The sequence below is a fragment of the Hermetia illucens genome, chromosome 6 (assembly GCF_905115235.1).
Source record: "Hermetia illucens chromosome 6, iHerIll2.2.curated.20191125, whole genome shotgun sequence".
NCBI lineage: Eukaryota > Metazoa > Arthropoda > Insecta > Diptera > Stratiomyidae > Hermetia > Hermetia illucens.
This window is the reverse complement of record NC_051854.1, coordinates 90123096-90137009: the sequence shown is the minus strand read 5'-3', so window position 1 is coordinate 90137009 and position 13914 is coordinate 90123096. Positions and strand designations below refer to the sequence as shown.

General features: G+C 45.8%; 1 protein-coding gene across 1 annotated transcript; it reads left to right on the top strand.

Moving 5' to 3' along the window:
* The first annotated feature begins 3230 nt into the window (after positions 1-3230).
* Positions 3231-4532, top strand: LOC119660078. The gene has a single exon (XM_038068456.1). It carries the CDS (start codon positions 3231-3233, stop codon positions 4530-4532), a length of 1302 nt encoding a protein of 433 aa, XP_037924384.1.
* Positions 4533-13914: the final 9382 nt, after the last annotated feature.

Here is a 13914-nt window from a genome sequence, read left to right as displayed (position 1 = left end):
ACCAAACGCCGAAACCCGAGGTCAAATCAAAGCTGTCATTCAAATCGAACTACTGTTCTTGTTGCGGAGGAAATCATTTTGTAGTAGGATGTCCGAATTTCCAGACATTAGACGCAAATCAACGGTTTCATCTGGCAACATCTCGTGCCCTCTGCATTAACTGTCTGGTTACGCATCAAGTGAAAAATTGCCGCAGTATAAGACGCTGTAAGATTTGTAGCGCGCCACATCATTCAATGCTGCACCACTCCCGCTTCTTCAGCAAGCCGTCTCATCAGAACACTCAATCCGGCTTAGCTAATCCAACAACGTCCAGCAGCCAGGAAAAGGCATCACAAGATTGACCTTGGTGGAGTTCTCATCAGTCAGTTCAAACTGACAGCTCATATCTCCAGGATTTAGCGTCATCATCTTACATCTCAGCATCTTTCAACTCAGTGCGAAAGTCTCATCAACACCTCAAATCGGAAATCATATCTCGTTCAACGGTTTTGCTGGCAACTGCTCAAGCTCTCATCTTAACATCGTCACGGAATTCTCACCCAGTAAGACTTCTCATCGATCCAGGATCGGAGATCACCCTCATCTCTCAGAAACTCTTTCGCACTCTCAACCTCACTGTGTCGAATGTCTACATTCCAATCGTTGGAGTAGGCAGTGTCTCATCTGGAGAAACAGAAGGAGCTGTCAACTTTACATTGTTAACAAGATTCTCAACTCAACAAGCAGAGTTCAACGCACACATTCTCCCGAATCTCACCTTCAAATTGCCGTCAGTCGAAATATTCGCAAAGAGTTGGCCTCACCTTCATAATCTGGAACTAGCTGACCCAGATTACCTCTCACCTGGCAAGATTGATATTATCATCGGTGCAGACTCCTACGGCAAAATCCTAAAACCTGGAGTTAAATCCGGTTCATCAAATGAGCCTACGGCTTTTAACCCCATGTTTGGATGGACAATTCTTGGTCCAGTCGATGGCTCATCATCCAGTGTACCTTCCCATACGGGTTTTACAATCTCAAATGAGCAGTTACATGACAACATCTCCAAATTCTGGGAAATTGAGGATGTCTCGTCTCATCGGGAGGATTCGCTCAGCGTCGAAGAAGCAGAATGTGAAGCACATTTCCAGAGCACACATACTCGCGACAGTGCAGGTCGGTATGTGGTGCGCCTACCCATCAAATCAAATGCTCCACAGCTCGGACAAACGAAGCATATCGCAGAAAAATCGCTCAATAGGCTCATCAAACGCATTTCTCACCAGCCTGAGTTTTTAAGGTTTTGTGTAAACACAAAACCTTATTAAAATCGGTTTACCGTCTGTCTGTCTGTCTGTCTGTCTGTCTGTCCGTCTGTCTGTCTGTCTGTCTGTCTGTCTGTCTGTCTGTCCGTCACACGCATTTTTCTCGGAAACGGTTATAGCGATTGACACCAAATTTGGTAGAAAGATGGGAACTGTGAACGCTCACGCATACAGTGAGTTACATCCTTTTACGTTGAATTTAAGGGGGGGTCCCCATACATGCAAAATGGGGGTGTAAATTTTTTTTGCATCAAATACACTCATGTGGGGTATCAAATTAAAGGTCTCGGTTAGTACTTTTCGAAGCCGGTCTTAGTTTTGACATTTGTTGGAAAGGTGGGGAGTGCGGAGGGTTGAAAGTGACCATTCCTTTAAGGGGGCCATTCTCAGAAACTACAGAACCGAAAAATCTGAAAAAAATCAGAAGACTGCCACTATATGGTGTCTGGGCTCCGAAATACCTTCCATACTGATATCTGTACAAATAAAGTTAATAATAGTATATTACCATAATTTTTAGTAATTGGCTGCAAACCCCCCTTAAGTTCATGTTAGCACCATGAAATTTCGCAATAATATAGGGTATAACATAGAGCATGATCTTACCAAGTTTGGTCGAAATAGCAGTATTACTAACAAAGTTATAATACGTCAAAGTTGTCGCTTCCTTGCAAATTCAAGACTATGAATGTCAATATCATCCGAAAGTGAATATTCTCACATAATATATGCATTTATTACGTGCCACGTACTAAGAAATACACAAAACCTTTCGTACCTGAAGCGCCCAGCTTCCGGTTTCCCGACTTGTTTAAGTTGTACTCAGATTTTCTAAAAGAGTACGAATCGCTGGGTCACATGAAAAAAGTCTCAGAAGATAAGTCATCACCTACTGAGAGCTTTTACCTTCCTCACCACGGTGTATTGCGTGAAGATAGTCTCACTACGAAACTGAGGGTCGTATTCAACGGGTCCTGTAAATCAAGCACAGGAATTTCACTCAACGATACGTTGCATACCGGTCCGAAACTTCAGGCAGACATTTTCGATGTACTGCTGTATGTAAGGCAGTACAAATTCATCTTTACGACGGACATTACCAAAATGTTCCGTCAAATAGATGTTCATCCAGATGACTGGAAGTTCCAGAGAATACTTTGGACGGATCATCAATCAAGCGCCAGCGAGCCTGCAATGTACGATCTTACAACCGTTACTTATGGTACAAAGCCAGCACCATACTTAGCATGTCGCGTTCTTAAGGGGGCTTTACACGCAACGATAACTCGTAACAATTCATTGAACGATTTATCGCTCCAACAAATCGAAAGAGTAGAGCACTGTTTACACGCTACGCTAAATTGTAACGATTTCTTGTCAAATGTCACCCTACATCGACCCCCCAGTCTTTATAAAAGCTTTAACCATGGAGGAAGTAGTGTTGCTGTCGCTGTACATCGGTTGTTTGGTGAGAAAGGTGAAGAATCGTTACGATTCCCAGAAATTGATGCCGGCCGGCATCAACCATCCACTCCAACTCCAATCCCAATAAATCGCTACAATCTCCCGTTTACACACAACGATAAATTGTAACAATCTGATCGTTACGATAAATTGCTACAATTTATCGTTGCGTGTAAAGCCCCCTTTAAACAACTTCTCAGCGACGAGGGCCACAAGTTCCCGTTAGCAATCGAACCTTTTGAAAAGGGTAGCTACGTCGACGACATCACCGGAGGTGCTGATACTCTCTCACGTCTCAACGAAATCGCGTCCCAGGTTGAAGCGCTCTGTCTCACCGGGTGTTTTCCAGTAGCGAAGTGGAAAAGCAATCATCCATTGTTCTGTAAAGTCAACTCATCAAGTCTAAGCAGCAATACATCTCACCAGTTCGATGAGTCTACGTGTAAAATTCTCGGAATGTCTTGGAAATGTTCTCCGGACATTTTGACTTTTACAGGCCGTACATCTCAAACTTCGGCCATCACAAAACGCATCATACTGTCAGAAACAGCTCAGTTGTTTGATCCTCTTGGTTTAATCTCACCAGTCATTGTTCGAGCCAAAATTCTGATGCAGGGCTTATGGCTAGAAAAGATTGGATGGGATGACCCACTAACTCCTCAGATAACTCATCGTTGGAAGACGTTCAGGAGTGAATTGATTGATCTAGCCAGTCTCAAAATTCCACGCTGGCTAAATCTCACATCTGACCTCTCACACGTCGAGATACACGGATTTTCAGACGCATCACAAACTGCAATGGCTGCAGCTGTATACATCAGAGTTTCTCATCCAAATCAGCAATCAAAAGTAACTCTTGTTTGTGCAAAAACTCGAGTTGCTCCGCTCAAACGTCTCACAATTCCACGATTAGAATTATCTGCCGCATTACTCCTCGCGAAGCTCATCTCACGCACACGAAAGGCTCTCAACTTGATCAACGTGCCAGTTACTTTGTGGACAGATTCATCGGTCACCCTCGCATGGATTAACAGTGATCCCACCCGTTGGAAGGAATTTGTCAAGAATCGAGTACGTGACATTCATGAAATCTCACCGTCGGCAGTGTGGAAATTCATCTCCACCAAGCAAAATCCAGCTGATTGCGCATCACGGGGTTTAAACCCCTCTCAACTCATGAAGCACTCTCTATGGTGGTCAGGTCCAGATTGGCTAACCAAACCTTCTCACCAGTGGCCTTCATTCTTACCACTTGATGTCTCTCATGAAGACATGGAAATGCGATCGTCTGCAGTACATGTCGTTTCATCAACTCCATTTTTGCCTTTGGATCATCTCTTGACTCGATGCAGCACTCTCACAAAACTTGTCAGAGTCACTGCTACTTTACTACGTGCAGTAGCAGTCTTCAAACGGACACCAGATTCCAAACTCAGCATCTCGGCTCTCACTCCAGCGGATTTGCAAGCGGCTCTCACCCACTGGATTCGTATTACACAACAAGGATACTTCGCATCAGAAATTCGTATCCTTTCCCAAGGCAAACCTCTTCCCAAGTCTCATGCATTATCACGTCTGACAGCTCGCATTGACCAAACTGGACTCTTACGAGTCGGTGGTCGACTTCAGAACTCTCAGCTTGACGAAGATAGAAAACATCCGCCTATACTTCCGAAAGACTGCGTACTGTCACGTCTCATCATCGCCAACGCTCATTCTCGCACTCTACATGGAGGAACACAGCTCACTCTGAACTAAATTCGTAGATACTGCTGGATCATCGGAGGCAGAGCTCCGATAAAATCATTCATCCAAAAATGCGTCACCTGTACACGTATACGAGGAATACGTGCTCAGCAGTTAATGGGCCAACTTCCTGCGAAACGAGTACAACCCTCATTGGTGTTCGAGCATACAGGAGTTGACTACGCGGGACCAGTGTCCCTCAAATATTATCAAGGACGCGGAACTCGAACCTACAAGGCCTGGGTCGTCGTCTTCATATGTCTCTTAACATCTGCTGTCCACCTCGAGGCTGTCACGGATTACAGCACCGAGGGATGTCTTAAGGCATTTCGCCGCTTCACTAGTCGCCGTGGGATTTGCAAATCACTCGCTAGTGATTGCGGTACTAATTTCAAGGGTGCTGATGTCACTCTTCAACAACTTCTCAACAGCAGTGTGCAAAAATCGCAGCATTTGCGCCAAATTCTCGCAAATGACGGGACCCAATGGAAATTCAATCCACCTGGAGCACCACATATGGGTGGAAACTGGGAAGCGACACGCTTCCCACCTACGGAGACTTCTCGACGTTCCTCGCACAAGTTGAAGCCGTTTTCAACTCACGACCGCTGAGTGCTCTCACTGAGGACCCAGATGATCTCTCTGCCCTCACGCCTGGACACTTCATTAGAGATGCTCCCCTCAACACCATTCCTGAGCCTACACTCACCGATGTACCGACTTCACGACTCTCTCATTTCCAACGGATCCAGGAACGTTTACAATATTTCTGGGAACGCTGGTCAGCTGAATATCTGCAGTCACATCAGTCCATTTCTAAATGGAAAACATCGCATCACGACATTAAAGAAGGATAATTGGTTCTCATCTCTGATGAACGGTATCCTCCATCAAAGTGACCGCTCGCCAGAGTTATTCAAACGCATCCCGGCAAAGATGGTCTCACTCGAGTGGTAACCCTCAAAACTGCAACCTCCACATATACGCGACCAATTTCAAAATTGGTACTGTTGCCAGTCTCAACCACCGAGGGAGATTCTCAGCCTCAGGTCTTATCAAGTTAAACTTCTCCAACGGGTGGAGAAGGTGGGGAGAATGTTCAAATCTCCCGCTTCTCATCTCATCTTATCTCTGCGCTAGCGCTGACTGTGTGTGTAAATTTACACCGGTTCTCTATCAAGATCTCCGCTTGACGTTTATTATCATCTTTCACGCGCAATTCGCTTTTTTACTGTTTTCACGTTCTCGTTTCGTTTTTCGTTTCTTTTTCTCATCCTGCTTTGTGCGGGCAATAAAATTAATCAATTAACACTAATCTTTCGTTTTGTTTATTATACCATCTCGTTCTCACCCAACCGTGAGTTTGGTTGAATCTCGAAAGAAGTCCGGTCCCAGTATTTTCAAAGAACGCATTTTTCGAACATTGTTTTTGAAGCGTTTCTCGAACAGCCAAACATTAGGGGTCTTACGTCTAACAGGCGACGTCTCCTGATGAGTTCAATGCAGTTTGTCCTGCTCTACGCCGCAGAGGTATGGGCTGACGCTCTTGGCAAGGAGGTATATCGTAAACGTCTCGCGCAAATACAGAGACGGGGAGCTTTGCGGGTGGCGTCTGCGTACCGCACTGTCTCTGAACCGGCCGTGATGGTGATCGCGGGAGTGATGCCCGTTGCCCTTCTTGCTAAAGAGCGTCAGGCCATATACAAGCGCAAGGGAGATGAGCCAAGGGAAGTTGTAGTTCGTGAAGACCGGCAACGCACTCTAGACGAGTGGGAGCTCTATTGGTAAAATGCGTGGTGGACTCGGAAGCATGGTGAGACTGACTATTTTCTTACCCAACTTCTAAGTGGACATGGAGGTTTTCAGTCTTACCTGCACAAGATTGGAAAGGCGCGATCTCCTGATTGTGTGTTTTGCAATGGAGTTGCGGACGACTGGGGTTCGTAAGTAGCTTTATTTAAACACAAGGGATTTCTCTTCAGAAAACATTGTCGAAGAGATGCTGAGAAATGCTGACAGGTGGAGTCGTATTGCCTATTACGTTCACATCCTTCTCGTTGGTAGGAAGATACAGTTTGATCGGTGAAGGAGTCGCATGGCTCAGCAAGGCGGGAGAGTTCTGGGACTAGCCCGAAGTAATGTGACAAACGATTCCAGGCTAGCTTTCTGACGATGGGGAGATGTTTAGTTGGTAGTACGACGACGTATCGAATAGAGAGTCCAACACTGTGTGCGTAAATGCATTCACCTACCTTACCCTTACTTAAGGAGCTAGAAGATAGCTTGTCCCAATAGGGGGCTAATGTAACAGTCTTGCAAGAGATGCGTTGGATATGGACCGGTTTATTGCAGAAGAGTTACTTCACCATATATTATAGTGGCCATTCAGTAAACCATGTGCTCGGAGTAGGTTTCTTAGTCAGCCAAAAAATGAGACCTGCTGTTATCGCCTTGGAAAACATGAGCAAACGACTATGCACTCTGGGCTTGTGAGCAAAGAAATATAAGCCGTATTAACGTTCTCGCCCCTACAGAGGAGACTGCAGAGTCGAAGAAGAATACCTTCTACGAAGCAGTAGAATGAACCCTCGACACCTGTCTCAGATACGATATCAAAATCATACTTGACGATTTTAACAGCCAAGTAGGAACGGAGCCCATATTCAGGTGATACGTTGGCTCCTATAGCTTACATCAAAATACAAATCATAACGGACTGGGGATTATTCAATTAACAGTGTCACACGAAATGGTTGTGGGAAATTATCTGGTTTGCGCGGAAAGCGGTCCACAAATGAACGCCTCTCCAGACTGGATCACTTTCAACCAAATTGACTACCAAATTGCTGCACTCTCAAAGAACGTAGGTACGCGCAGAGGCCTATCATGAACTCCGTCGAGCGGAGAAGGGATTTCACAGGCAGAAAAAGGAAGTCTGGGAGAACCAACAAGTCTGTGAACTCGAACAGTGCAGGGAGAAACCGGACCAGGAGCTGGAAATTTTACCAAGAAATCAGCAGGATGAAGCCTTACACATCTCGATGCTCTTCTGCCGAAACAAAGAGACAAATCTGATTTCTGACAGAACGGGCATATTTCGATGAACTGCTCAATAACCAGAACATCGACGAGTTGGAGATCCCGCCAACTGAAGACGACGAAAAATGCTGCCATCTCCAAGTAAAAAAGAAACAGTGCGTTCACCGGCTTGAAAATCATAAATCGCCGGGAGCCGATGGAATTACAATCGAATTGGTTAAATATGGAGGCGAACAATTACATCAAGCGGTTCATCAACTTATGCTCAAAGTGTCGTCGTGTCGTCTTCTTTTTCTACCATAGATATTGCCCTTATAGACTTTCCGGGCAGGATCATCCCCATCCATACGGATTAGGTGACCCGCCCATCGCAACCTGTTGAGCGGGATTTTATTCACAACCAGACGGTCGTGGTATCGCTCATTGATTTCGTCGTTATGTAGGCTACAGAATCGTCCATCCTCATGTAGAGGCCAACAATTCTTCGAAGGATTCTTCTCTCGAACGCGGCCAAGAGTTCGCAATCCTTCTTGCTAAGAACCCAAGTCTCTCCCAGGAATACATGAGGACTGGCAAGATCATAGTCTTGTACAGTAAGAGGTTTGACCCTATGGTGAGACGTTTCGAGCGAAACAGTTTTTGCAAGCTGAAATAGGCTTTGTTGGCTGCCTACAATCGTGCATCTGCATTGTTTTCGTTTGACCAATACGATTCGATGTTGTTCGTTCTTTTGGTTTTAGCGCTGACGTTGACATCATGTACTTCGTCTTGCCTTCGCAAGACTAGACCTCGCGCCGATCGCCGCCTGCTCGATCTGGATGAAAGTAGACTGTACTTCTCGGGTTGTTCTTCCCATAATGTCAATATCGTCAACGTAGGCCAGTAATCGGGTGGACTTGAAGAGGATTTACATCGGCATCGCGAATCACTTTCTCCAGGGCCAAGTTGAAGAGGACGCATGACAGGGCATCCCCTTGTCGTAGACCGTTGTTGATGTCGAATGGTCTCGAGAGTGATCTTGCTGCTTTTATCTGGCCTCGCACATTGGTCAGTGTTATCCTAGTCAATCTTATCAATTTCGTGGGCTGTATACAGTTTTATTCTGGTTGTACTATCATAGGTGGTTTTAAAGTCGATGAAAAGATAGTGTAAGTGATATTTATATTCCATCGTTTGGCGCCCAGAGAAAATCTGATCTGTTGCTGATTTGGTATGAGCCAATGATGTTCTGCGCGTATGAGGCTATCCGACCTAGCAAGATAGCGGAGAATATCTTATAGATGGTACTCAGCAACGTGATACCTCTATCATTGCTGAATTGTGATATCTCCCTTTTTATGTATGGGACAGATAATGCCTCTTTGCCAGTCGTCAGGCATTGATTCACTATTCCACACCTTGAATTGATGAACCACTTGGTGTAATTTGTCGCTTCCATATTTAACCAATTCGGCTGTAATTCCATCGCTTCCTGGCGCTTATGATATTTAAGCCGATGAATTGCACGGACTGTTTCTTCTACACTTGGTGGAGGCAGTGTTTGTCCGTCGTCTTCAGTTGGCGGGACCTCCAACTTCCGGATATTTTGGTTGTTCAGTCCCTCTTGAAAGTACTCAACCCATCGCTCTAATATGTCCATTCTATTGGAAATCAGATTTCCCTCTTTGTCTCGGCAGGATGAACATCGAGGTGTGTAAGGCTTCATCCTGCTGACTTGTTTGTAAAACTTCCATTCCTGGTGCGATTGCTTTCTGTACTTTTCGAGTTCACAGACTTATCGGTTCTCCCGGACTTCTTTTTTCCGTCTATGAAGTCGTTTCTTCGCTGGCCGGATTTCGTGATAAGTCTCTGCGCGTGCCCGCGTTCTTTAATTCTTCCGTTCCGTCGCTAGCTTCCATTCATCGTCAAACCAGCCGTTCCCACTTTCCTTGCGGCTGGGGCCAAGTATGTTTGTGGCCGTATAAATGGTAACGCTTTTCAGGTAGTTGTGAAGATCATTTGTTGATACTTCATCTACAGGACATCTGTTGACTGCGGTTTTTGCGGCATCTATTCCCCCTTATAGGTGTTGCGGAAGGCCTTGTTGTGGATGACTTCAGTTAAACTCTCAAATTATTATCAGAGGGGATTTTGGGTGTTGTTGTTACTCGAGCTCAGAGCTCCATGCCAAAGAGATATTGATCTGAGTCTATATTGGCTCCCCTATATGTTCTGACATTCATCGAGGCTGAGAAGTGGCGGCCTTCAATCAGCAAGTGCTCAATTTGGTTGAAAGTGGTCCCGTCTGGAGAGGCCCACGTATGTTTGTGGACTGCTTTCTGCGCAAACCAGACACTTCTAACAACCATTTCGTGCGACACTGCTAACTGAATAATCCGCAGTCCGTTATCATTGGTATCCCTATGTAAGCTATGGGAGCCAACATATCGCCTGAATACGGCCCCATCCCCACTTGACTGTTGAAATCTCCAAGTATGATTTTGATATCAAACTTGGGACAGACTTCGAGTGTCCGCTCAACTCCCTCGTAGAAGGTATCCTTTTCCGACTCAGTAGTCTCCTCTGGAGGGGCGCGAACGTTTATGAGGATTATGTTTCTAAACTTGCCTAGCAAACGCATAGTGCATATCCTTTCGCTTATATTTTCAAAGCCTATAACACCAGGTTTCATTTTTGGCTGACTAAGAAACCAACTCTGAGCACAGGGTTTACTGGATGGCCATTATAATATATGGTGTAGCGGCTCTTCTCCAGGAAATCGGTCCTGTCCATCGCATCTCTTGCAACGCTGTTACATCAGATTTATATTGGGACAAGGTATCGGCTAGCTGCTCAGCAGCATTTGGTCTATACAGGGAGCGCGTTAATCTGATTTCGTTGCCGGGTTTGTCGTTATGAAATGTTTTTCGTGTAGGGTTGTCAGCCTTACCCGACCCCCAACCTGGAGGACCAGTTGGTACATTTTGTTCCGTTTTTAGGCGCGTTAGACTCGCCTTCATCTTTCTCCGTCTGCAGCTTTTCGCTAAGAAAAATCTGCCAGCGGTCACGACGTGGAGGTGGAGGTAGGGTTTGGTAGAATGGCTTTTGGTGTTGGTTCAGCCAGCGTTTCCCAGGTTTTGTGCTCTATCGTGGTTACCAATCCACGTTTCGCCCTGGGACCTATATTACCCTTTGACCGGAATCATTCGTCCAAGGAAAATATACTTAGAACTAATGGATAAGTACACATAGGCAGTTGTGCCTCTTTTAACCTCCAAAGGAGCTACAGGGACCGGCACATTGTTATTCTGACCAATAGTCAAGCGGCGATCAAGGCACTTAGGTCCAAACAGGTGAACTCCAAACTGGTATGAGAACATCTTGAAACACTGAATACGCTCGGCTTGCATAATCAGCTCTGGATAGTCTAAGGTCCGGACCATGTTGAGTTGGAGAGCAGTGAGGCAGCCGATGAACTGGCCAGGAAGGGAGCAGGGAGGCCTCTACAGGGGCGAGAACCTTTCTGTGGAATCGGAAACGGGTTCATGGCTATGACGTTACAAAATGAAAAGGAAGGGCTGAGAGAACTATACTGTGCGAGCCCATCAGGAATGGAGCAATTCAGGGTTCTTATGGTGGATACGAACCTAAGCGCACAAAGGACTGTTTAAATCTCACCAAGAAGGACCTACGGATTATAGTGGGAGTATCCATCGGCCACTGCCGACTAAAATATTACCTGGGGAAGGACGCAGTGCAACTTTCCTTAATAGAATGATAACGGCAGGTATTAATGACGCCAATTCAAATGTTTGGTTGAGAAAGAAAAGATGAGTGGAAGACAAACAAAGGAATTTATTTATTTATTTAATTAACGGACAACAAACAGATAGAATTCCAATTAATTATTGTCCTCAGGAGGAGGAGGAGAAAGTAAAAAACTTATCCTACGTTTAAAATTACTTAAAGTAGGGAAGTTAAAAGGACCAAGCTGTTTTGCATTATAATTACGGCAAAGCCTGGGAATCGGGGAATGAAAATAGACTTCGAGCTCCGCGAAGGGCACGTTGAAAATATCTGCGTTACGTGTGTCATAAGACGCAGGACGGCAGGTGATCTCGTCAGCGGCGGAGCAGTCCATCAGGCCCGAGGAAAGTTTAAAGAATGTGCATAGATCCAGATAGGATCTACGCTGTTGTAGGAAGAGAAGGTTTAGAAAACGGAGGCGGGAGGGATAATCCACACGAGGGAAGCTTTTCTTAAAGAAGAGAGAACGGGTGAATTTACGTTGCACATTTTCAAGGGCAAGACAATCACAGTTACGAGTGGGTGACCAGATCACGGAGCAATACTCGAGGGTATTCCTCACAAGGGAATTGAAGAGAGCTAAGGAGGGTTGGATGGAATCAGAATCAGAGGAGGAGCGAAGAATAAAGCCTGACAATTTTGCTGCTCGATTGATGACATCGAGGCAATGGGTGTCAAAGCGGAGCTTATTGTCGAAAGTGACTCCGAGGTCTTGAGTGGAATTTAAGCAGGATAAGGAATGTCCGTCAAGCGAGTAGGAGAAAGAAGTGGGTGAGGATTTTAGGGATTAGCACATAGAGTGACACTTTCTGACGTTTAGCGCTAAACCATTGGTCGAGCACCAACGAACCAGAGTGTCCAGGTTATTCTGAAGGGAAACACAGTATATAGGCGAAGATATAGCGGAAAACAGCTTAAGGTCGTCTGCAAGGAGCAAACAGGGACAAGTAAGGAGGGAAGGAAGGTCGTTAATAAAGAATAAAAATAGCAAAGGACCCAGAATAGACCCCTGTGGGACGCCAGAAGAGGGGGAGAAGGAGCGGGAAGTACAGCCGTCAAAAGAGACGCGGCAGGATCGGTTGGAAAGGTAAGAGGCAAGCCATAAAACAAGTGGTATGGGAACGTTTAGGGACGAGAGTTTGGATAGAAGTATCTTGTGATTTACAGTGTCGAAGGCTTTCGCGAAGTCAGTGTAAATGGTATGCACTTCTTGCCGTGAATTTAGACATTTGGCGACAAAGTTGGTAAAGTCAAGCAGGTTGGAGGCAGTGGACCTACGTTTAACGAAGCCGTGCTGTTCTTTCACTATGTGATGGCCAAAGTGGGCGGACAACCAGTCGCTGACATATCTTTCCAGGATTTTGGAACAGGAGGAGAGGAGGGAAATGGGACGGTAATTCTCGGCAAGCGAACGATCGCCACTTTTGTGAATGGGGATAATGAGAGCCTGTTTCCACAAGCTGGGAAAATGATTCTCTTCAAGGCTTTTGTTGAAAATAAGAGATAGGGGAAGGGAGATGGACTTACCAGTTTTAAGCAAAAAGAGGTTTGGAAGACCATCGTGGCCAGGTCCGACCTTGGCATCAAGTTCGCCAATGAGGTATTCGACAAGGATAGGGGTAAGTAGGGGAATGGTAGGCGATGCGGGGCAGGTTACATCTACTATCGGGAGGGATTCGGAGGAAGGGGGAGGAACATAGACTGACGAAAAGTAGCGGCACAGTAAATCACAAGATTGTTGGGGGGAGTTAGCTGAGAAGCCAGAGAATTTAATGGACGGAGGGGATAACTGGGCAGGGCAGCGGGAGTTGCGAATGTGGGACCAGAAAGGTTTCAAATTTCCGCGCTTTAATGAGTCTTCCACGCTGCACAAATATTCGTGTCTGGACTTACGTATTAAAGATTTGACAGAGGAACGAAGGGATTTGAAAAAAACTAAGTCAGCAACGTTTCTAGAAGACAGGAACTTCTTTCTCGCAGTCTGTTTTTGACGTAGTTTTTTGTGAATTTCAGTGGTGAACCAGACGGGGTAAGAGCGTAAGCACTTAGGAGAGGAGGGAACGTAACAAGGAAGAAGATCAGATAAAATGGTATAGAAAGTGTTGAGTGCTTGGTCACATGTAAATGGAGAGAGCAAGGGGACCCAGTTGATTGACGCCAGGGCTGAGTTCAGACCTTCGAAGTTCGCCTTACGAAAGTTGAACTTGGTAGGCTTGCGAGCGACAGGAGAGTGGAGTCGGGATATCTGAACATCGAACTCGAGAGCAGGATGATGGGCGTCAGGGGCAACGTAAGACGGAGCATGAAGGGATTGGGAAAGATAACGTACAGGAAGGTTAGAGAGGACAAGGTCAAGAGTACGATCTAAGTGATTTCTAGAGAGGTTAAATTGGAGGGCCCCACAGGTGTACATGAAAGTGGATAGAGGAAGGGAAGGGTGGGTCGAGTTATTAGGGAGGGAGGGAAGGCCAGGAGTAACGGGCCAGGAGAGCATAGGAAGATTAAAGTCACCACAGAGGATGAAAGGAAGTGAGGGAAACAAAACGGTTAGGGCCTCTGATAATCTGTC

Coding starts and splice junctions, on each gene's coding strand:
- LOC119660078 (XM_038068456.1), top strand. CDS start 3,231: ATGTCTTGGAAATGTTCTCCGGACATTTTGACTTTTACAGGCCGTACA.